The 25,939-nt window shown below is 40.4% G+C and overlaps 1 protein-coding gene across 6 annotated transcripts in view; it reads left to right on the plus strand.

Annotated features, from left to right (window-relative positions):
* GLRB (glycine receptor beta) overlaps positions 1-25,939 on the plus strand; it is a 112,984-nt gene that overhangs the window by 29,613 nt on the left and 57,432 nt on the right. For 3 of the 6 annotated variants that reach the window (XM_065596484.1, XM_065596483.1, XM_065596485.1), the window contains exon 2: positions 16,178-16,332. In XM_065596484.1, the coding sequence (XP_065452556.1) occupies positions 16,211-16,332 (122 nt within the window). In that variant the 5' untranslated portion in view covers positions 16,178-16,210. Of the gene's footprint in view, positions 1-13,841; positions 14,066-16,177; positions 16,333-25,939 lie in introns of those variants that run through there. The other 3 variants (XM_065596486.1, XM_005299324.5, XM_005299323.5) reach the window with 2 other exon arrangements.

Genomic DNA, 25,939 nt, shown 5'->3' on the forward strand with positions numbered 1-25,939 from the left:
TAGTAGTACATTGTTGACTTATATTTAGTTTGTGATCCACTATAACCCTCAGATCTTTCCTGCAGTACTCCTTCCTTGGCAGTCATTTCCCAACTTGTATTTAGGCAATTGATTAGTCCATCCTAGGTGTAATACTTTGCATTTGTCCTTATTGAATTTCATCCTATTCATTGCAGACCACTTCTCCAGTTTGTCAAGATCATTTTTAATCCTAATCCTGTCCTCCAAAGTGCTTTCAACACCTCCAAGCTAGGTATTGTCTGCAAGCAATACTCTCTATGCCATTATCCAAATAATTTATGAAGATATTGTCTAGAACCAGGACAAATCCCTGTGGGACTTCACTTGATATGCCCTTCCAGTTTGACTCATAGACTCATAGACTTTAAGGTCAGAAGGGACCAGTATGATCATCTAGTCTGACCTCCCGCATGATGCAGGCCACAATAGCTGACCCACCCCCTTCCCTTGACTCAGCTGTTGAAGTCCCCAAATCCTGTGATTTAAGGACTTCAAGTCACAGAGAATCCTCCAGCTAGCGACCCCCGCCCCATGCTGCGGAGGAAGGTGAAAAACCTCCAGGGCCTCTGCCAATCTACCCTGGAGGAAAATTCCTTCCCGACCCCAAATATGGCGATCAGTAGAACCCCGAGCATGCAGGCAAGATTCTCCAGCCAGACCCTCTTTGACCATTGATACTATTTACCCGCGATGGCACGCTGTTGATTGATTGACTAAAATCACGTTATCAATGAACCATTGAGAAATACTCTCTGAGTATGGTTTTCCAAACAGCTATGCACCCACCTTATACAAGGTTCATCTAGGCTATATTTTCTAGTTTGTTTATGAGATGGTCATGTGAGACAGCATAAAAAGCCTTATTAAAATTGAGATATCTCACATATATTGCCTCCCACAAGGGTTTTTACTTTATCAAAGAAGGATATAAGTTTGGTTTGGCATGATTTGTTCTTGACAAATCCATGTTGACTGTTACTTATCACCTTATCTTCTAGGTGCTTACAAATTGATTGTTTGATTATTTGCTCCATTATCTTTCTGGGTACCAAACTTAAGATTGACTGACTGGTCTATGATTCCCTTGTCTATAATTTCTATTATCAGTCCTGTTGAAATCAGTGAGATGACTCATGTGCTTAAACATTTGGGCCTAAATTACTTTACATACAGAAATATACTAAAATGCTGATATGTCTTGCAGAGAATAAAGCATATCTTCAATAACCAGATTGTTTTCAAGGGCAAAAATAAGTCTCCCTCTTTTCTAGCAGAATTGATGTCAGATCCATTAGAACATGCATTTCACAACTATTCTAAGAGAAAAAGAAAATGTGTTAGCAAGAAAAAAAGTTATTCTAAGCACATAGTGAAAGGTCAGTGTGTTCTTTAGTGCTGAATGACAAAAAAAATACTAAAATCCTTAGTGTCTTTATACATAGTTAGACAAGGAAAATAGTAAGATTAAAATTAAGTACTTGATATGTTATAAACTCTTGCCAGGTCTCCTTGAACTTTCGCTGTTAGATTTGTTTGTATTATAAATGTTAGGTCGTTTGAATTATGAAACAATGCTTATAGAAATGGTTGTTGTGGAAATAGGTCATCCTTATGAGATGTTGTGCAAAAATTGTTAGGTGAAATAACATAAATGCTTATTAATTTTGTACCTTACGGAATTCAGGCTTTGTTTTTTACAGCAGTCATTAGCTCACTCCCAAGCCCCTACCAGAGGATCAGTGAATGCAATAAGTGTGGTTCCGACCCTATGACATCTGGCATGGGTGTTATGATCCCACCAGCACAGCTCTCGGAATCATGGGGATACGCAAGGCTTCCCGCCACATCGAAACAAAGTAGTTACGTAAACCTACACTACTGCTATGAATATGTAGATCGGGGGTCAGCAACCTTTCAGAAGTGGTGTGCTGAGTCTTCATTTATTCACTCTGATTTAAGGTTTTGCATGCCAGTAATACATTTTAACGTTTTTAGAAGGTCTCTTTCTATGAGTCTATAATCTATAACTAAACTATTGTTGTATGTAAAGTAAATAAGGTTTTTAAAATGTTTAAGAAGCTTCATTTAAAATTAAATTAAAATGCAGAGCCTCCTGGACCGGTGGCCAGGACCCGGGCAGGGTGAGTGCCACTGAAAATCAGCTCATGTGCTGCCTTTGGCATGCATGCCATAGGTTGCCTACCCCGATGTAGATTAACAAGTTGATTGAATACACTGTTGTACTATAATGTGATTTTTTTTTTTCTTTGTGAAAACACTTTTCACAAAGATTATGAAAACTAACTGAGGGGAAACTTGGAGGAGCTGCTTCTCCAGCTTGTCGGTATGACAAGGAGGAAAATGATCATAGAATCGGAGGACTGGAAGGGACCTCAAGGGGTCATCTAGTCCAGTCCCCTGCATGATAAACTGCATTTCCATTAATATTTACGGCAAAATTAAAAATCATGGCATTCACTAAACATTTTTGAAATTCAAATATGAAAAATGTCTTAAATGCTTTTTTTTTTTTTTTAAAGCGGGTAAAATTCTTTCCCCAACCTATAATTGGTTGGGCAAAATTCACCTGAGTTGTTTTGGGCACACTTGTTTTTGACTAAAACACCTATTATAAAAGGGTCCTAAGATCCTGATTCAGCAGAGCATTTGAGCATATATTTAAAATTAAGGATGTGCTTGAGTGCTTTGTTGAATCAAGAAGGTAGTTTTTAATTTAGCTTTCTTACTCCACATGCAAAATTCTTTAGATTTCTCCAATGCAGCTTAGTAACTAGTTGATAGATTCCTTTCAAATCAAGTTCACAGGCCAAAATCAATCAAATGAAACTGGTTCTGTTGCTATCCCTGTAGTCACTATAATAAAGTGAGGCAATGTAGAGTTACTTCTGACAGTTTCTGATTTTTTGGTTCTTATTAGATTACATCTGAAGAAGAGGACATGTATAAATTGCCTCAGAGCCAAATTCTAAAGTCTTTACATAGATAAAACTCCCAGGATTTGGCCCTGAATAAATGAGGGTCTATATATCTCTGACAGCCAATACCAACACAAACGGGGACAAATAAAACTGATTTTTGTTGCTGTGAAATGGAAACAAGGACATTTTGCCTAGAAATTGAGTTTATGCTAGTGGTGATGATATCACTTTTTTGTGGAATGGAATTGCTAGGGTTGGCTAAAGAAACATTTTCTAAAATTAGTTATAACACAGATGCCCAGAAGTGTCCATTTTTTCATCCTAAGGACTGAAATCAGCTCGTACCTAGTGTGCCAACATTCTACCATAATAGTGGGTGTCTTGGGGGAAAAAAATTGCTTTGGTTAGGATTACTTAGCTGGCAGACATATGATAAACTTTAGGGTTCCAGTATTACAGTGCTGGTTGGCATTGCTCATTGGGTCTAGATAGGCTCTGTTCCTTCTACAGGCATTGACAATGCCCTCGGAGTGTTACAGCAACTGAAAATGAGCATCTTGTGGATTTTAAGTTTCACCCTAAGGGCCTAAGGCACCATATGTCTAGCAGGTAGCTGACAGCTGTGCAGACTGTGTACAAATCAAGAAGCATTTAAGAAAAGAGCAGTTAAGGTAAGACACTTCGGTGTTGTAACTAGACAGAATGCATGCATTATGGTGAGCAAGGGGGAACCTTTTGCACTTTGTTTTTCAGTGGGCTCAATTCTACACTCGTATACACCCTTATAACTCCCACTGATGTCAGTTAGAGTTATGTGTTTATAATTTCTGAAAGCAAAAATGTGCCCAAATTTATTTCCCATGGTTACTAATATTATATGTTCCTGGAAGTGAAATGCTTTCTGCCGGGGATTGGCTTCTGATGCAGGGCACGTATCTCTTCTTTTCTATTTACACTTTAAGGAAAGAAAATGAGGACAGGTCTTTATTTATCTTGTGCAAGTGTGCATGTGGATGTGTTGCCCATTCCCAGCTTCTGGCAAACAGAGGCTAGGGGCCCTTCTTTTATATTTGAAAGCTAAACATCACTAGAGGGGCCCTCAAGTACTCCAAGACACCTGAGAAGACACATGTCCTAGCCCCAGAAAATAAAAATGGCAAGCCTTAGTAATATGAATACGTCTGTTATAACTAGAGCATACTCTATTAGTTTTGACAACAGTACCAGTTATTTAATTAATTAGCATCAAGAAGATGGATCTGTGGATCATCAAGCATGCATAGTCTATTGCAGACAGTTGTGCCAGCCACATTGACCGTGGTTGATAGTGTTGTGGCAAGAATTGTTAGGGCAATTCCTACACTTGGCTCAATCCTGTGAATCCCCAAATCTCCACAGGGGCATTGACCCCTTCACGTGTCAAGGGACAGTTTTGAGAGCATGGTGTGCTGGGGTGTTTTTGTCCATTTTGGCAACATGGCTGAAAAGCAGGCAACACTGCTTCTGAATATAAGGAGCGATTGAAAGAAGGCCAGATCTCTGAAAGATTATGACTTTTCACACAAAGTCAAACCATTTTTTATGCTCAGCATTTGTTGCTGGCAGTGCATCTGGCAGTGGCTAGAGACATTATGGAATGTCTCTAGCCACTCCAAGTCTGCCTGTAAGAGGGTCCAGGTTCTGACTCAGAGAACAATACAGGTAGTACACAGGTTTGATAGTTCTTAAACTTTGTCTCAGCCCAAACACATTTTTATGTCCTGATTTCATGCAAGAGGTGAGACTTATTCATCGAAGAACATTGTGTTTGCTGTGATCATCTGAACGCTGCTTACCGCCTAGGTAGATAAACTCATCACAGCTCTTCCTGTTATTTGACCCACTCTGCACTGCGGTTTCTGCTGTCCCAGCTCTGAGATTCTGGACTATGGTTTTCAACTTCATATTGTGAACAGCGTCTTGAAGACCTCAGAGGATGAGGCTGAAATTCTCTGACTGCTCTACAAGCAAGGCATCATTGGCATAGTCTTGGACGGTGAACAATTCTTGACCAACTTTGATTCTGTGGTATGGCACACTAAGGCCTAATATCCGCTTGATAGCTTAACCGAATAGTGCTGAGGCAAGAATGCATGCCTGCCACACACCTGAGGTTGTGTAGAAATGCTATAAATGCCATGAATCAATGCACACTCTTGCACCAGGACTAGTGTGAAGATCATGCATCAGGTTTAGCAGAATGTCTAGAACACCAATTCCTTTAAGTACTAGCCAAAGAACTGACCTGTTGACTGAATCAAAATCTGTTTCATGTCAATTATATGCCTTGTGAAGCAGGGGTTAAATTCTCCATGCAGCTCAGCCAGAAGCTGGAGGGTAAGGACAGTGTTCATTGTCATCTGTCCAACAGTGAAATATGATTGCTGTGGAAGATGATGTCTGCTAATGAGGGGCTGCATCCTACCAAGGAGAATGTGAATGAAGACTTTTCCAGGCAAGGAGATCGGCCTGTAGTTGCCACACTTTGTATGAGATCCTTTGCCCTTTTACAGGTATACTATAATGCTGTCTTTCCATTCTGCTGCTATTTTGCTTGATGCCCACACTTTTAAGAACAGTTGATGCAAGCTGATGCTCGCTGGTTCTGAAGCACCTTTGAGTGGCTCGGGTGAAATGCCAGCATGTTCAGTAGCATGTCCAGTCTGTAAATTTTGGATGACCTTTGGTACTTCCTCAAGTGTCAGTGAACAGTGGAGCACAAATAGTATAATACCATTCAGCAGCACTGTGTCTGGAGTTTTACAAATATTTATACATTGATTACATTCATCACACCTAGTTTAATTTGCATACATGAGCAAATCTGGAGTTTGCATGTAGTTCCTCAAAACTCCATAAAATTTAGAGGGGAGGTGTTTTATAAAGAACAAACAAAATATTCAGCTGATATTTGCTACCTTTTTTTGTCTGTTTGTTTTTTATCTAAAATTTTTTTAATTAAAAAAGTCTGACCAGCTTTATTATGTAATGGTCTTATAGTGTTCAGGACTGAAAGACCTATTAGGCATGTGTGACTAATGGGGCTAGGTTGAATAGAGTTATTGTCATAGAAGAATGCGGCATGTACTTAGATCTATCTATCTTTATTTTGGTACAGTAGTTTTAAATGAGAATGATCCTGCTAGATGTCTAAGATTCCATAATTTAAGCAAATAGAATTGTAGGTTTTATAAAACGTCTGACCATTCACCATGTTAATAAGATATACTGCAGGTACGATAGTTTGTATTACTGTTTAGACAGGGGAGAAATCTTCCAGACTTGCAGCACCTAAGTGAGAAGGAAAATAGATCGTGTTACTTTTTCAGTTTTAGATACCTTTTGTGCTAACCTTACCCTGAATTTAAAAAGAAAGCTATTGAATTTCCTTATATACAATTTTTTAATGAAATTTATAATATTGTATATCAAACTGACTTGAGTCCTACAGATTGTTTTGAATTCTTGTACTCTCACTGAAACAAAAGTTTCTTTGCTTACTCTGTAACATCTACAACCTTAAACAGCACATTGGTTCTGGTTGAATAGACTGAATCATCCAAGTTGTTTCTTTCCATTCTGAGAAGAATTAGTGGTGTTTTGAAGATAAAATTGATCTGATTTGAACCACTTTGTTGTGGGTTTTTTCCTGTGGTGGCAGGGCTGTATGTCAAGGAGACAAATGCAAAGACTATTTTGTTTGAGTTTTAACATGTGTTGCTCAAAGAGGTTCTGGAGATGTTGGTAAAATTTCATTCCACAACCTGAGCTTTGGTAATAAGTCTTCCTTCGCTGGTGAAGACCAGTGGAATATTATTGGGTCCATTGCTGTAATGATTATCAGTGCTTCCCCTAGAACAAAAGGGAGCTAGCTTTCTTTAGGGAAGTACTTGTAGTTGGTTGAGGAAACTGTTTCTTGATGTTGACCATCTGGCCAATTAACTTACTTATGTCACTTCCATTTTTTAATAAGAGGTTGAAAAGGTTGAGGTGAGAGACTTTTCCTGCTACCTACGTAGCTCATTTCCTGAACTCTTGTCTATCTGGGTTCAGACCTGGATAAGGTGCTGAGACTGTTTTGATGATGATCTCATACTGTATCTCATGATGTGTTGATACATCTGCACACCCTAGCAGGAGTGGATGGAGTCACCTTTAAGGGGCTAGAAGGTGACAATTGCTTTTCTGGCCCAAGGCTGCTCAAATGTAGGTTCCAAACTTTTACATCTCCTATTCAAAGTGTACATGGGGTTGTTAGTTGTGTGGAGAGCTGGATTACAATGTTGATGGTTTCAACCCACATGTCTCTCGCTTACCTGACTCAGATGGTGTGACTATGTGCTGTATTCTGCTGGAGATTAGGCCATCCTCTTCTGTTTTTAGAAGATCAGATAGCTGTGGCCTGGATTGCCTTTTTTTAATCTGGAAAAAAAGGTTGTGACCTTTTTCTTGGGATGTGGACCCTTATACTTCCAGGCTGGACAACTGCATTGTGCTTTACTGTACAGAGTGCTGCACTTTAAAAACCATTCTGAAACTTAAGTGGTTTGAAAAATGCTGCTGCCTGCATGTTGAGTGGAGTCTCTCATTTGGAGCATATTACAACAGTGCTGCATAGTCTACATTCGATGTCTATTAGCTGATATTAATTTGTGAAGCATTAAGTGGCCTGAGACCTCACTAATAGAAAAACATATTCCATTCTCCTACCTTTACTATCAGTACCAGAAGATACCTGGGTTTGAGTTCTTTCACTTTAAAAGAGAAGGGAGTGCAGCTAGAGTACTTTATGTGAAGAGGCCCTTATCATTAGAACTCAGTTTCCAACAGTCCAAAGTAGCCTGAGGTTGTTGACATTCAAGTCACTCTGTGTGACACTTCTTGGGGCACCCAGAACAGTGAGTCACCCTGTCATCACTTGCCTCCAATGTGAGTGGGTATTAGCGTCTAACAAAACCAGCCTATCAGCCACTCAAGCACTATGTTCTAGGCTACACCCGCCCTGTCTTTGCTTTTTACGATGACAACAGGTGCACCTGAGCCCCTGAGTCCTTTCAAAGTGTCCCTCTGTGTTATCCAACCCCACAGAAATATGCCCTGAATTCCCAGATCCTCTGTTCCCAAAGGAATAGTGACCACAGTTCACCTTAGACCGCTACTCCTGTATTATACACAGCACTTGAGTTCAGTTATAAAACAAATACTGGTACATTTATTTAAAAAAGAATAGAGATTCAAATAAAAAGTAGCGTGAGAGATGGGAACAAATGGTTACATATAACCAGGGCCAGCTCCAGGCACCAGCTTAACAAGCAGGTGCTTGGGGCGGCCAAGGGAGAGGGCTGGCACCTGCGGCAGTTCGGGGGCGGCAGGTCCCCCTCTAGGAGCAAAGGACCTGCCGCTGAACTGCCGCCGCCGATCGCGGGTTTGTTTTTTTTCCCCCGATTGCCGCCGCCGATCGCGATCGCGACTTTTTTTTTTTTGCTTGGGGCAGCAGAAATGCTGGAGCCGGCCCTGCATATAACACAGCATCATAACGCATTCTGAAGCCTAAACTTAACTAACTAGTTATCCTTCTGTTTAAAGAAGGTTATCTCATCCAAAGTTCTCTTCAGAATTTTCCATCAAGCCTGATTGAGATCCCTTTTTCATGAAGCAAACTCTGTCAGTTTACTTCCTAGGTGTCTCTTTGCACCCCAAAATATACCAGAACAGATCTTTGATGTTCACCTCAGAATAGGTTCCCCCCGATCTGCAGCTTACCTCTTCCTGTTAGTTTCCTTCCAAAGTCTCCTCCTCATTAGCATTTGACTTAGAATGCTAATACTCCTGTTGTATGACATACAACACACAATCATCCCTCCTTTCACCCAGAGATAAGTATCTCCTACCCCCTTTCTGGATGAAGTTTGTCTTGAGTGACCTGTTTTTAACTACAGAGCTAGAGAACATAATTTTTAGTGTATATACACAACTCTGCACTTATTCTCCATACATATATCTTGCAATGATTATGATGACCTATATCATCAGAGTTCTCAATCTTTTTTCTTTCTGAGGTTCCCTAACATGCTATCCAGAGCCCAACAGAGTGGGAGGGGGAGCTCAGGCCTTATGTGGGGGTTGGGGGGCTTGGGATTTCGGGCTTCAGCTGCCAGGTTGGCAGAGGGGAAGGACAGAGGGGGCTCAGGGCTTCTGCCCCACAGGGCAGCAGGGCTGGGGATTTGGGGCTTTCTGCCATGGGCTCTAGCCAATCTAATGCTGGCCCTGCTTTGTGGTGCCCCTGAAACTGGCTTGCTGCCCCCCAGGGGGCCGCAGACTCCGGGTTGAGAGACTCTGACCTATGTGACACAGGCTTTCAGTAGAGACCTTACATGACATTCCTGTGGTGAACCCAGGGATCCTTGTACCTCAGTGCTCTCTGCTAGTTGGTATCCATAGGTTCTTGGGTAACACTCTGCAAGGGTCATCTATTTTCTTAGATGTTTGAGAAAGATTGAGAAGTATGGGAGAACTGGGATTTGTAGAAATGATGGGTTATCTTTTGTTTTGTGTTTGGTTGTCCAGCTCGTTGATTATTTCAATTATTTTGTTTTATATGTTGGTATTTTATGCTGGATTTGCCATTTTAAGATTAATGTATGAATTGTATATTTTAAAATGAAATTAAGGTGCCTAGACTTCTAGTAAGTGGCACCATCACTCTTCACAGAGCATTGATGTATGCACCGATGAGTTATTTGATGGCTGATGAGTCTGATGCATGAGTGACAGTCCCATCCACAGGTCTTGCACACCCATGCACTAGCAGTGCTGTGAATCTGAGTAGCAGATTCTTTACTTCTGACACTAGTCCTTATAAAGCTTGATCCAGTCGACCTCACTCCATCTACAAGCTGACTCCACCAACCACAGCGGCATTCTGCATTCAAAAGATCGCTCTGCATTCTTGGGAGGGTACATGCTAACAAAATGATGGGTATTTCTATCGGGTTTGTTCTCATTAGTGTCTCCTGTGAAGAGTAAGACGTCTGTGCTATCAGTATTAACTTGAGTTGGAGGTGTAATGGATGAAGACTTGCCTGTCTAATCTGACTAATCATGACCCAGTTATTTTATATAAAATTGTGCATAAATTGTTTGTTTGTTAGGTGCAGCCTATTGTTAGGGGTGGTGCAGCCATATTGCCCCTTGGAGGGGGGGGAACCCTCCTAAAGGTGCTTGATAATGTTGGGAGAGAAAGAAGGATAACTTGCTATACCTTTGAAACTGCCACTGTGTGACAGAGGCAGTCAAAATGTGTGACAAATAACCAAAATGAGGTGCATCAGTGTTTTGTTGCATGTCACATTATAACTGACAAAGTGGTTTTTTTCAGTATAAAATCTTTTAAAAGGTGTGTTAATTAAATCATCCAGTTTTATAAAAAAATGAAAAAACAAATTTCATCATGTGCAATTGCAAGGACCCTGTGTGTGAGTTGTCAGTAGGGTTTTAGTGCTGGACTTTCAGATGCCCAGCATGAACCCTTACAACTTGAGCTAAAGAAGCAATTGGCATCCCCAGTTTGGAGGAATCCTTATAAGAGGATTAGATATTTATTGCCAGTGGTTTATGCTACTATTAGTAGTAGAATGTTGGAGATCAGGAATCCTGTGATCTCTTCCTGAATCTGCAAGGTGAACATGGTCAAATATTTAGAGACAGGATAGTGAAGCCCACAGGTTTGGTACATTTGTTTTGGGAGGCACAGTGGATAAGATTTGGGTTTGCTATATTCAAGAACTGTGTTCTATTCCTAACTTCTGTAACTTCTCAGTTAACTTATTGCTAAAAGAAGGGGTGGGATGATATTAGCTTCCTTCTAGGCAGTGTATGAGACCTTGCTCATTAATAAGTGCACAGAAATATAAACAATCAGCAGAGGTAAAACCATAACTCATGGTCTCTTGGCTCCCTGCTACAGAGCATGTGTGGAGAAATCCCTCTTCATCTCTTTGATCCACAGATACCATTGTCCTGACTGGGCAGTGCAGTGGACCAGGTAGCAGATTGGACAAAATGTAAAATGTCCTGCAAAATCTTGTACATATGAAAGCCCTGGATTTTTCTGGAAAGCACAGAGCGAGGAGGGGGAGTAGCTATTGCTCTGCCTAGTCCCTGGCATCTTTCCAAAAATTTGCTCTGGGGTTCTAGGGCTGTGATCTTGTCCAGTCGTTACACAGGCTTTTCAAGGGCTGAAGGGGAGACCTTGCTCCCTCGATCCCTCCACTCTGTGCAGCTTCTTAAGGGCTAGCCATAATCTGTCCCCTATTAAGTACATCTTTAAACAAATCAGTTTTATGGGAATACCTGCTCCTTGTATTTGTGGGTTTTGGACTATATGGTATCATCTATATGTATAGCTAGAGAGAGAAAATCTATATCTGACCCAGACAGGTCTTCTATGCCTGTATTTGTAACATCTATGTATCTCATTGCTACTGTGCTAGGTAAAGATATAGCCATTTTTTCTCATTTTCTTGAGTCTCGGGGGGGAGGTGGAGGGTGGTGGTGAAATGCATTACTTTCCATATTTCAACCTGTTAAGTATTTGGCTAGCACTGATCCATCCATTAGCTGTGTGTAGCTGTAGCAGCAGGTTCTTGCAAAAGCTAGTGGATTTGCAGCAAGCCCATAGAAGGCAACTGCACATTTTGCAATGTAAATAAAGTTTAAAGGCACCAGAATTGTGTGGCTGTGGGAAGAAGATTGCAGGAATGGGGAACACTTTTCAATGTCACTGTTGCTGCTGCACTAGCTGTCTGCTGCTGCTATTACTGCACATGCTGCAGGTACTACACTCTGCCTCTCCATGTTAATACTTTTCTGAGCCGAAAGAAATTGAAACAATTAGGTGGCCAAATCCCTTTATCACATTCTAGGGAGCCAAAGGCATCTTGACAGCATATTTCTGCTGCTGCTTTAACCTTTTCCTTTAATCTCTATCATAACAGCAGTCCACACAACAAAATATGAGACGCAGTCAGTGGGGCACTCCTCCTCTTGGAATGTGCCCATTATCAGCAGGAGCCTGTTGCCCATCTCAACTTCTGGCAATGAAATCTGTGGTTGCAAATTCTGATGAGCACAGAGCAAATATTAGAAAATATCCCAATATTTGATGTATAGCAGCAAAGGAAAAATCCCCAGCACATACCCACGCACACTTCCATTACCACAGGGCACGTTCTGGTGGGTGTGGAATACCCTTTTGAATGTGCCCACTCTCCACTAGCACCCAGGCCTCATAGCACAGCATGTTTGAGGGATATGAAATGCCTCAGAATGTGCCCATCAATACATTCTCATCTCTTATAGCAAGACACATTCTAAGGCATATGCTCAGCAGAATGTGCTTGCCCTTCCATTAGCATCCATGGTCCCTTGCAAGGAACATTCTGAGTGGCACAAGGCAACGCTCAGAATTTGTCTTTCTGTAAACCATGAAGAGTTGAGGATGGGCACACTTTGAGGAATATTACATAATATTGAGAATAGGCCCTGCAACAAGGAATGGTATTGGAAAGGTGCCCTGCTAAGGACCATGATGCTAATGGGGGAGTGGACTTGTTCTGTGCTGAGTGTACTCAGATTACTAAACTTACTCCTGTACATGTTTTCATAATTTGGCCTTAATGCCCTGATTTTGCAAGTATTTATGCACTTCATTGGAACTATTTATATGGTTAAACTGCTGTGCATGTGTACATTTCAGCACGATTGGGGCCTAATTTTTTTTTATAAATGATGTCCCTTTCTATTCACTCTTAATTTATAATACAACAAATTTATGTAATAATTAGGAAAGATTTTATAATATTGTAATTTTTATATCTGCAAGAGATGCAAAATTACAATGATCTTTGAAACAGAAATCCTTGCTTTTTCTTTTCAGGGGAATTGTACCAGTTTAAATGACAAGTTCTGTCATGCTGTTCAATGCCCAAAACTCCTCCAACAAGAATTTATTATAATTTTTATTTGCATTATGGTACTGCCCCAAGACCCCAACTGGAACCATCTGTGCACTGTACAAACACATAGGAGGATTTAGTCTTCGTGATTTGCTCACATAATCTAAAACAAAAAATGACAAAAAGAATAGGCAAACATACAAGGAGAATGAGCAGGGTGGTCATAGGTACATATCTTGTAGTTCAAGATTATTTCCTCTTACTTATTTACTAAAATTGTCCTATATTACCGCTCTTGCCTATTCTGATTTTTTCTCCCTTTCCATGTTTTTCTGATATTTTAAAACTATTTCATCCCCCTATTTTTAAAATTGTATTAACTGTCCATTCCTATTCCATTTTCTCTACTTTTGTGTAGTTTCTATTTCCAGGGCGTGTTAATTGCCCCTTTCCGTTTACTTTGGAACCCCTTTGGATACTTACTCCCACCCCCATATCCTGAACCAGTGTTTCACCCCACTACATGACTTCCGCTGGGAATTCTGCCCTCCTCTAGCCCTCATGTCTCACAGTGGGTGCCCACTCTTCTCTATATCTGAGCACCCGGGGGTGCCCACAAGAGCAGAGGATCTGGTTGAGAGGAGGTGGGGAGAGCGAACCTAGCGTTTTACCCCCTTATGCCACTGTCCCAGTTTAACTTTTTTTTCCTCCCGGAATTCTAGCGGTGATGCTCATAGGTAAGAGCAAATATGCATCCATAGCCCCTTCCCTCTCCGCTCCTAACTATACCTCTCCCTCCCCGCATTCCCTTGGGGAAATGAGCACTCAGGGAAACTGAGGGCAAAAGGCTTCACTTCCCCAGGGCACATGGGCAGGCGCTGTGCACATGCTCACTAGGGCCGGCCCGAGCATTTTGCACATGCTCAGTAGGGGAAAGGGCGCATTTTGATGCAGGGTTCATTTTGCTACGGCTGCTGGAGGAGCTGCTGGGTCCGTCGCGGCTCTGCCATGGCGCGCTGCAGGTTCCCGAGCCACCTCCGGCTCTAGGAAAAGGGTGGGGGAATCGGGGGCTGCGGCGTCCTGCGCTCCGGCTGTGTGGGGCGCCGCGTGGTATGTACCGGGTGTTTGCAGGGTGGGCCGTGGGGCTGCGTGTGTGCTACGTTTGCACGGGCGCGGGGGGATTCGTGCTCTCGGAGAGGGGTTGGGGCTGGGAAGCGGTGGAGGAGATGCTCCATCATCCACGTTGGCCCAGTGAGCCCCTGTCTGCGGGGCCCCTGTGCACGGGGCGCGCTTGCCTCCTCGCCAAGCGCCTTCAGTACCTCGGCCAGCACTGGGCAGCTGGTGGAGACGCCGCTGCTCGCGGCCGTGGGGAGCAGAGCGAGCAGGGAGACAGGGATGCTGCGCGCGGGAGGGGTGGATCGAGAGCCCCAGGGTTGGCCTTGCAGAGGCCGGCGGGGCGTCGCTCGCGCAGCTGTTGCAGGTGGGGTGGCTGCTGCTGGAGAATGGAGGGCCCGGGGAGCCCCTGTTGTCGCTGGGTTGGTGATGAGTTTAGTGCAGATAACGTGTGGCTAGCACTATACAAGAACAATTTGTAAGGGGGTGTGCTGAGAGCCATTGAACCAAACTGTAAACCCTGTATCTAAGGGAAACTATTTCAAGCCAGGGGGTGCAGCAACCCCCCCCATCCCTAAGCACCTATGTACCAGACCCACAGCTGAAGGGAGCCAGAGCCCCAGCCCCAGAGAGCTTCCGATGGTTGGAGAAGGAGGCAGTGGGGAACCCCCTGTTGCTCTGCTTGGGTGGGGGAGGAGTAGAGCCATTGTTGCTGTGATTCGAGAATGGTGTGTGTGTGGGGGGGGGGGGGGGGAGGTAGTTTAGTGGGGCTGGATGCCATAGTTAGAGAGTATGTAAAGATCCCTTATGTGCATTTTGTAAAGCTCTTCCGGAGCCTCCAATGACAGATCCGATATAAATGATTATTATTACTATTGTGTATTAATGCTGCTTTCTTTGAGGGGAGGACAGTTTTCTAAGTGGGAGAGAGGACAGGAAGTCCCTGGATGCTCTATATGAGTGATGGTGTTAAGGTATCCCTCATCCTTCTGCTGCTACTGTGGTTGAGAGTCAAGAGACTGCTGCTGCAGTTGCGGAGGGTATCAGAGAGCTCTGCAGCTGTTGCTTGGGAAGGAAGTGGAGATTCCCATATCTTGTAATTTGGCAAGGCGCCCCTGCTGCTGTTTGCTTAGGGCATAAGAAGCCCCTTCTGTTGTTGCTTTTGGAGGGTGGACAAGAAGCTCCTTCTGTTGCTGATGTTAAAAGGAATATAAGTATCCTGCTGCTTCCCAGGGAGAGAGCGATGCAACTACTGTTTCTTTAAAAAAAAAAATACATAAAGTGCTTCTGTTGCTCTAGGGAGAAAAGAATGGAAAAGTTACTTGTGGTTCTTAGGATACAAAATGCAGGAAAGCATAGTATTCTGTAGGTTATTGGTCACCCTTGATAATTACCATGTTCATTAGAAATCTGTAATTTCTATAATACTTGTGGTATATTCATTGTTGTCTAATGTATTGTATTTGAATGCTATTCAAATATACAATCCCATTTAAGAGCCTACACATGCAATCTTTGTTCACACTTAAAATTTAGATTAATGGGGACTACTTGTGAGAGTTAAGGTTGCAGTATGAGCCCCAAACTTTGTGTCTTGTCTATTAATGGTAAACTTGTTGATCACAATGTTTTAAAATGAAATATGAAATTCTTATGATCTCAATACTTGGCATACTGTGGAGCATGCTGTTGCATATAAATGTCTCTGGGTGAATATGGTGGGGTTTTTTTGCAGGGGAGAGGAAGAGAGGGAAGTCCATCCATGTCAGGTGAGACTTCATAGGCCTCTTGAGTTAGGGCTTCCTTTAGAGGGTTTAAATGTATTCCTCCAAAACACAGCAACAAAAATATGTTTATATCAACCTATTGTGTATCTCCTAACTATCATACAGTCTATCCATATACGTAAATATTGGGAGGATACTTAAAACAGACACTATATCTCATTTATAGCCCAGGAGCACCTCTCTCTTGAGATAACTTACTGAGCTGAGTTTTCTGTGATCATTGTGTGTCAATGAAATATATTTGTTTACTTCCTATATGTATGTGGTCCCATTTTCCATAATTAACCCCACTAATATAGCCCTTTTTTCTTATCTACCATAGATCAGCTGTACTTCTGAGACTTATGCCCTCAAGATGAAGTTCTTACTGGCAGTTCTCTTTTTTGTTTTGTTGTCGTTATGGGTTGAAGAAGCCTATTCTAAAGAGAAATCTTCAAAGAAAGGAAAGGGGAAAAAGAAGCAATATCTCTGCCCATCGTATGTTCCTTATCTCTCTTATACTTTTTGTGTGACAAGACTGATGGATATTATCTTTCTTTTATCTGAAGAGATTGCATACAATTATAAAGTGGAGCGTGATTTTTCCTATTGAAAGCATATAGTTGTTTAATAAGTTTTGTGGGTGGGAAAGAGAGCAAGGGCTTTTGGTCAGTATAATGTCTTAAAGGTCTATCAGTTGACATTCGTTTTCTGCCGTAGACTCCTTTGGGTTTCCTTTCAAGTTTTTCATGAAAAAAATCTGATGGCAAAATGACTTTGTTTTTAATTGTGATTTAGAATGTTGTTATTTCAGTCCAGTACCCTCAGATTTTTGCAAAAATAATAGTACAGACTTATAATTGTGTGTTGTCTAGCATCAAATCAAAAATATACTGGTAACTAAAGAGGGTTTAAAAAGTGGTATTAAAATCCATTTCCTGGGTATGTAGGTTTTGTTCCAGCCAAAAAGTAATGCAGCTGTTCACATTCATAATGTATTGGTAATGCAACTAGTGTCTTTAACATCTCCCCACTGATAAGATGTAAATATTCATTTTATATTAAAGTAAGTACCATTGATGGTTGCCGTATTAGGTGAACTGACACATGCCTTTTTGGAACAGTTCTACTAATGAAATATAGAACTTAAAAGTTATGAATTGCCAAGTTGAATATAAAGAGATCAATAATAGATCATATACAGTAAAACCCTTAGTGAAAATCTAAGATGATTTCATTTTTCAAAGACTCCCTGTTTTTAATGTCAAAACACTTTAGTTATATTTCAACCTCTAGAATAGCATAACAGTTTTCTCATGGACAAATTGCCCTTTGTCCTGCATGGTGTGATGTAAAGACTCCAGACAGGGATTGACAGGGTAGAATAGGTTACCACTAAATATAGAAAAAAACATGCTGTAAATGCAGAGATTGCCAAAGTAAAATGGTGAGGCTAGAGGCCATGCATGAGGTACCAGAGTCGCCAGTTAAAAATCAGCATTTTACACAGAGTTACTACACAGGGATATCTGAGATACTGCTGTCACCTTGTGTGCTTCTGTGCTAAATGTAGACTTTTTAACCAGTGTCATTCCCTAATGCACTATAAGAAAGAGGCAGGAATTAGGGGACATATCTTTCTGGGGAAAGAGAAAGGAGATATAAACTGGAAAAGCCATTATTATTTTTCTTTTAAATGCTAGACACAAACACTGGTTGTATATACCCTTTTTGAACTCTCATTTTGAACAATCAACCTATGCAAGGATTTATTTATTTATTTTGTTATTTTGATTGGGTTCCAAAGAATTGGGTGCTGGTCAGTTGGATTTGAACTCTTGAGTTTTTAGTGTCAAATGTAACCAGGGATCTCCTGAAATGTTACAGGTAGGTTTTTGTTCTACTACTTCTTTTTTTTTTTTTTTTTTTTTAACAATTGCCTTATTGATTTGGTTTAAGAATTTATTTACAGTATTTAGAATCCTTTGATAAAATGTTTTTAGGTCATTGGAGAGAGGTTGTTTAAGGAAAAGCTGAGGCTGATAATAATACCTAGCTTTTATATAGCATGTTTCATTAGTAGATCTCAAAGAACTTTAAAAAGGAAGTCAGTATCATTATTCTTATTTTATAGAGGTGGAAACTCAGGCTTCAGGTCATTAACATAAAGGTAGGCCCAATCAGATTTTCTAAAAATAAACAAAGTACCCATATTTGGCATATTTAAATTCAAAGCCTCACAGCCAGTAGGATCCTGATGTTATAACATGGAGGACTCCCTGTTGGAGTAGTTAGAAGACATCGAGAACACAGTGGGAGGTGAAAATATTAATTTTTAGAATTGAGGTAGAATGATATCTTGCACTGAATCTGTGCAGAAATATTCTAATATTTTATTTGCTATTGTCCTGATAAGAAAAGATGATGACTCAGCTATGAAACTACCTGTTTTTGCCAGTTGATTCCAAAATCCTAAAAAATACATACCTAGTCTGTTTGAGTTTGCCAAACCTGAGAGAATTTCCCATAATGTCCCTTAAACTGCATGATACAGATTGGATACTTCTTTAGTTGATGACCTTGTATATTGTAGAGTTGTGTTTTATTTATTTGTTTTTTTGTTTTGTTTTGTTGTCTTGTTTGTTCGTTTGTTTTTTGCTGATGACATAATTAAGTCTTTTTGTTCTTAATACTTTTTACCTGGAAAAATTCCCTCCCGCCAATAAATTTAAATAAGTATCCTCTTAAGGGCTGACTAAAATAGCCTCAAAGGAGTGGTCTTTTCATAAAGCTGGATGAGAATGTTACTTGAACAATGAAAGGGAGGGACAGCTCAGGGGTTTGAGCATTGGCCTGCTAAACCCAGGGTAGTGAGTTCAATTCCTTGAGAGGGCTATTTAGAGATCTAGGCAAAAATCTGTCTGCGGATTGGTCCTGCTTTGAGCAGGGGATTGGACTAGATGATCTCCTGAGGTCCCTTCCAACCCTGATATTCTATGAATCCCATAAAAGATTAATTTTTTTGATACGGAATATTATTGCATTCTTTATTAAACTAATATGTTTTAATATTTGAAATACAAATAACTGGTGAAAACATGTTTAAATATATAAAGTCAAAATGTTCATCTGTCTTCCATTAACCCTAGCCATTAGTGAAGGAAAAAATGTATAGGTGGTTATAATGATCTACTGCAGGGGTTCTCAAACTTCATTGCACCGTGACCCGCTTCTGACAATAAAAATTACTACATGAGCTTGGGTGGGAGGAGGCTAAAGCCCGACCCCCACAGCCCCATGCTGCCCCATGCTGAAGCCCTTGGGCTTCGGCCCTGGGCAGTGGGGGTCGGGCTGCAGTCCTGGGCCCCAGCAAATTTAACATCAGCCCTGGCGACCCCATTAAAACGGGTTCGCAACCCACTTTGGGGTCCCAACCCACAGTTTGAGAACCGCTGATCTACTGTGAACTATGAACAATGAACTATGTAAATCACAGTCCTAAGTCAGTCAGCTATTCTCCTCCTAGGAAAAATTTATACTACGTCTGGGACAAATATTTGGTTACTTTGGTTGGAGAGACTGTAATTTACTACAGGTAATTTAACACTGTAAAATGGACTATTAGTGAAGGTCGTCTTTAAACTTTATCACCAGGTTTCTCTGTAATACAGGCAAATATGTCAGTATTTTCCCCCTTTACCTGCACCATTCCCAGTGTACTAGCTGTCAGCCAAACACTACTCTCCCTAGTGAAATTGACTAGTGTCAGCATGAAACTGACAGATGGGGGGGGGGGTGCAGAGAAAAAAAGTTGCAATAAGTTCATTTTATTATTTACAAATATTTACTGGAAACTAACTTGTTTTGCAAACAAGAAAATTCCAGTTTCTATCTACGACAAAAAACTCTTGTCATGATTATTTATGATTCCTTTTTTTCTGTGTGTTCTATTTGATTATACAATTGGTGAGTAGTATGATGTGCTGCTCTGTAGTCTGATTGGATCTGAACCAGTTTACCAGTTGTGTTTTGAAACAGTGCAGACTCTTGCTTTCATTAAATTGACAATTAACAGGTTATCCTTCTTGAGATTTAATGCTTATATATAAACCTATAATGATTATAGTAGAACAGGGCTGCTGTAGTGTCTGATCTTGAATATTTTCTGATTTAAAGAACAAATTGATATATTGGAATTAATTAAAAATTATTAGGGAGCTCTGCTGTATAAACCTGCAAAGAATTCCACAGATGGAGAATGTGTTTGTGAAATGATTTGACATAAACTCTTGATCAAGAAACTATATAAATCCCATTGTCTCCATTGTTCACTAAGTGGAGGTGACTGCATGCTTCTGGTGTGTCTGCTGCAACTAACCAGTAGTTATAGAAAACATGATGAATGCATTTGTGAAGTGAATCTGTTATTGCCACTGAAATCTTTGTAAAGATCTTGGGTGTTAGAAAGATTTCAAAGAGTGGAACATTGAACCGACAATGGTTTCTAAGTAGTAAAAATCTTAAAGGGATACTGTCCAGTTGATTAAGGCACTAATGTGACCTATGTTATAACGTGTTAATTAGGTGGGAAATGTTTATCAGATTAAAAGTATTTATTTAATTTAAAAATCCGTCCTTGTCTCAGAGCAGGAGTATAAGATAACTAATAAATGTTAGACATAGATATAAGTATTGTGTGCTGTTGATGATGGATAAGTATGTGTAGATGGGCATCTTTGAGACTGGAATTCTGTAGCCTGCTTCTAAGGTTTGTTCAAAGCAGTCATCAAGTAACTTGTTTTTCCCCAGAGTACATTCTTCTCAGTTCCCTTGTATTCTGGCTAAGACAAATTGAAATACATTGAGATGATTGCTGTATCTTGTAGCCTTTTTTCTAGGGTTACCAGATAGCAACCGTGAAAAAACAGGACATGGGGTGAGGGGTAATAGGCGCCTATATAAGAGAGAGTCTTAAAAAACAGGACTGTCCCTTTAAAGACGGGACATCTGGTCACCCTACTTTTTTCAAGATATTCTCCAAAATCCTGGTCTGTACTCAGTAACACGCATCAACGCCTTCTGAAGCTGAGAAATAGCCCCTTTAAGCCTTTCAGAGACTATAACTTCTGCCATTGGCCAGAAGCAGAAACTCAGAAATGTCAGAGACAACAAGGTCCAATAAATCGCTCATTTTTAAAGAAAATAAATACATTTTAAAATGTTAGTGGAATTGAAGATTTTCTAGCTGGCTAAAAAATGGAATTATTTGAAAATTTATCCTAGAATTTTTCTTGGCGAACTACCGGTCCACAAAATATTCCTTAAATAACTAAAAGAAAAGTAGAGAATGCATCTTGGCTCTGCAGAACCTCTCTGGCACACAGTATTAAAAATAACCTCTTCTTTCCTTACCTGGTATCTAGCTGGGTACTTACTTGGCTCCATTGCTGCAGTGTCTGAGCACCTCTCAAATATTTAAATAAGGGAGTGTGGCAGGGAGGGAAAAGGATGAGCAATCATCTCTCTGTTTTTTCCTTCTTTCCTAGCTTGTAGGAGAAATAGTTTGCTAGTTTACAAGGGTTTGGGGGTGAGTGGCTGGGAGTGTAAGTAAAATTATGAGGAAAAGCTAAATTGAAGAAATGGGTTGTGTATTTAGTTTTTAAAGTTGTGAGGTTTTGTGGCCCTTCTGAAGATAAGTAAGCACCATAATCTAGATCTGGCTCCTGTGAAATTTCATTATTCACATACTCATAAGCCTCCCCTGTTGATCAATAGTTTCACTGTTCTGGTGGCACATGGCTGTCATGGGAAGTTATGGTAACTAAGGGATAGATGATCTCTGAGGCAGCTAGGGACAGTCCCTTGGAGGGCATTCAGTATCAGGACATCCCTCTATTCAATGTGGATAGGCATTCTGGAGAGTAAAGGGAAACAATTTTGTATAAACCGTGCATTATATTGTTTTTGTAAAATATTTATACTGTAATATTACACATAATAATCTGGGCTAATTTATGCAACCCTCACTCTGAGTAGTACTTGCTCACGTGTGTGGCTATACTGCATGTATTTTGACCACTGGTGTGATTAGATACTACTCCCTGTGAGTAATGGTTACAGAATCTGTCCCTGTATTTCATCTTATAGTTACTAGGTTGAGAAACACTTGTAACTTCCCCTGGAAGTCCGTCCCACAATACAACCATATAAGAAACATTTCAAGGATTGAATTGTGTTCTCAGATCTGCCAAATGGATCTTTAAAAATCGACTAAAGTATGTGTGATGTATCTCCATTTATATTTTCTAACCAAGATAGTATTATTCCCAAGATCTATATGTTATCTGTGTGTGGCTACACATATTTAGGAAAAAAAGAACATGGCAAGCGAAAATGTGGGTGGATTAGTCTAAAACACGTTTCTTTGCCTGGTGCTCTTTAAAACAGGCAGATGCTGGCCATGTTTCCTATGTATATATAATAATGCCAACACTAGTTTGTGTATGTACTTCACTTAGGGGCCCAATCCTGAAACCTTTGTGCATGTAAAAACTCCCAGTGAATTGAGAAATTTTGGATATGCAAGGAATGTATGGTTGGATACTAGCAGTTGTCTGCTTACATGAATATACACCTAATTATTCAGAGATCCACAGATCTAAAATAATATTATGAGAAATCATGTGAACATGTTAGAATTTCTGGAGGATTATTGTTCCTGATATCATTCAGTGCTTGTCCCAAAATGGATATATTGTGCATGGGACAGTTAGATAAATGCTGATATTCATTACATACATATTGTATAATTCCCTTCATACTGAAATAAGTTATATAATTATATAGGTACTAGACCCTTTCTACAGTATGGTGCATATCACTCAGAATATCAGATGCCTACATCACAAAAGACTAATAATTCATATAAAAAGTAATAGTGCTTGCGGTTTACTGTGATATGTCAGATGTCTTGTTGCATTATGTTATGTTTCACTGCATTACATTTTACTTTATTGTATATCTGCATCACTGTTATTTGTGTATCACTGTTTGTGTAAAGCATCTGCTAATATTACTGTGGTTAGATAAGCTAGAATCAAAGTCTGCAGCTTGAGTGATATTGTTTTTTTTTTTTTTTAATGCTTGAAGTTAATACAGCAGTGTATTTTTACCACACTCTCCACCAGTAATCTTGAACTCTTCAATAGTGGGACATGACTAAATCATCTAATGTCTAAGCTATAAGCAGGTTCGGGCAACAGGGTTTACATATCATATGGCAGTCTGGACAGTAGTATGGTGTTTTATAAAATGACATGCGGATTAACTTGGCTGAGACATGTCTATTTCTTCCCTGATAGTCATGCTATATGTCAACAGTGTATACCACACACTCATTAAAATTACAGATGCCACAGCATAATGAGATCTTAGGACAAGAGATAACTGATATGAGAAAGTTCGTTGGACTCTTCCTGTCCTGCTTTGAACCAGTTTTGCAAGTTGGGTGGAGAAGAGGCAAAATATTCAAAGCTAATTGTCTTGGCACTTCCCCTTAACAAGCATCAAGTGTTTGTGGAGGGGTGGCCATCATGAGCCATTCTTTCCCTTCCTGCCTGTTTTTCTAGACAGCCTCCTGTTGATTTGAAGCCAGTGTAATTGTTGGGGACTTTTAACCCAGACAGCACCGTTCGTTGTCTGACCGCAGAGAGAGAGACAGGCAACACCAGCAAGGTCCAATACAAGCTCTTTATTGAAGAGTGCACACAACAATAGAGAGCGGCCCGTCTCCACTGAGAACCAGCCCCGATTACAATAACTAGTAAGGTTATATAGACAGTTCCGTCGCGTCATAGTTAAAACAACCCAGCCCTCCTTTATTAGTTAGAAAGCTTCTAATATTCATGCATATCTATCTTCTTTGACACCACAAACAATTCGTGATGCCTCAGCAACTTCGTATGAGCTTTGTTGTCATGCACCAGGTGTAATCAAACCAAAAAACCCATCCCTATAACTAGCCAATATACTTTAGTTATGAAATGTCACAGAGCATCTCCAATCCATCACAAGGTTATTGAGGTAATAGCAAAATTAATGTGAATTTTAAAAATCCCCCCCGCACCCCCCCCCCAAAAAAGAGAACTGCTCCAGTAAATTGACTGAACTTAGGAGTGGAGAACAGGGTTTTTATGGACAACCTTAATGAAGTCTTAATTGTTAAATTTGGCGTCCAGATACCATGGTGATAGGCTCATTAAAAATGACAATGAGAGATGATAATCAAGAAAAGGTTATATATCTCCCCTTTGTCTAGGAATAAGCAACAGATCTCTCTCTATCTCTGTCTCTGTCTCTCTCTCTAACACATTTCACAAAATTGCAATGACAATGTACTTTTGTAGGTATGGTAACTAAGTTCTGAAGGTGAGTGTCCATGGAATATTAAAGGTCTCTCATATCAGGGGCTGCCACTTATGTGGCAGAGACCCTGATTATCTATCTTAGCTACTTATATGGCCACCATTACCATAGTATATGAGCACTTCACAATCTTTAATGTCATTCTTTCTTCGTCCTGTCTATTGTTTTCCTCCAGAGGCAGCAGATCATATTTGACTGGCCTGTGACCACACAGGCTGAAAATGCATTTGTATTAACATGCCGTGAGGATTATGCTTCAGGAGAAACTATTACTTTAGAGGAAATGGCATTATTAGTGGTTGCAGAGGCAAGAAAATGTAGATTTAGATGCAAGCAAGATTGAGCTTTAATGTCCTAGACCAGGGGGGCCAACCTGAGCCTGAGAAGGAGCCAGAATTTATCAACGTACACTGCCAAAGAGCCACAGTAACATGTAAGGATTGTGTGTGTGTGTGTGTGTGTGTGTGTATGCACACACACAATAATTTATATAGTTGATAATGTATATTTATAATGTATAGTTAACAATAATTAACAACTTAATCTTTTACTTAGTGGAACTTCTGGCAGTCTTTGCTTTCAACAATTCCCTTGAAGTTTGGTTTGTGTTCAGTTGTGCTCCAACACAGCAGTTCTCTTAAGTGGCCATCTGTCAAAACGGATCAGTGCTTGGATTTCACATGTTTGAGTGTTGAGAAAACAGACTCACAAAGATAAGTCGAGGCAAACATTGAGATTAATTTTAGGGCTGCACCTCTGATGTTGGTTTATTTATTCTTTGGTACAGATTTCCAGAAAGGAAGGGTCCCCTCTGTCTTCTGAACAGATTTCAATCTGTCATCTTCCAAAAGTTCTATTATTTCCATCTGGGATGTTACTTCAACAGTGACTAAAGGAGGCTTCAGACAATCGACTTCAGCACTAAAAGGGTCAATCAGAAATCTGATTTGAGGTCTTTTCTGCTGCAAATCTTGGAATCTTTCCTCAAAACTGTCCTTACGATCTTTAATCACGCTTGCATACCTAGTTGTGCTCCATTTTAGGGGTTCTGCGGCATCTTCTTTTGATCTGGCTTGAAGTTGTGACATTGAGGGAAAGTGTGTCAGCTCTCCCTCAAGCATTTGTCTGTTAAACAATGGCAGTTTGTTCATGAACACAAATACTCCTTGCACTAGATCAGACAGCAACCGGAATTTTCCTTGTAAGTCCACATTTAGTTTATCCAAATGCAGCAGTATGTCTGCAAGAAATGCCAAGTCTAGAACCCATCCAGGATCTGTAAGCTTGGGGTGTATTCTGTGCTTCTCCTCCATAAACAATTTTACTGGTTCTTGGAGCTTGAAAAAATGGGAGATAACTTTACCTCTTGAGAACCATCCAACTGCGCAGTGAAATGGCAAATCAGCAGGGGAGTCGTCTTCATCCAGTTGTTCAACTACATTTTGAAATTGTCTGTGATTGAGTGCATTTGAGAGAATGAATTTCACAATGTGCAAGAGAGGTTTCACGACGTGATCAAATTTGAGATTTGTAGATTCCCGATGAATAATACAGTGAAACGTCCAAAATCGGCAAAGCTCGCGTCAGACTTACAAAGCCCTACTAATCCATTCGCAGATCCCCACAGGACGGAGCCCCATCCATTGCAATGGCAGCGAGCTTCTGTGAAGGCAAGTGGCTT

This window comes from Chrysemys picta, chromosome 5 (genome assembly GCF_011386835.1).
Source record: "Chrysemys picta bellii isolate R12L10 chromosome 5, ASM1138683v2, whole genome shotgun sequence".
Taxonomy (NCBI): domain Eukaryota; kingdom Metazoa; phylum Chordata; order Testudines; family Emydidae; genus Chrysemys; species Chrysemys picta.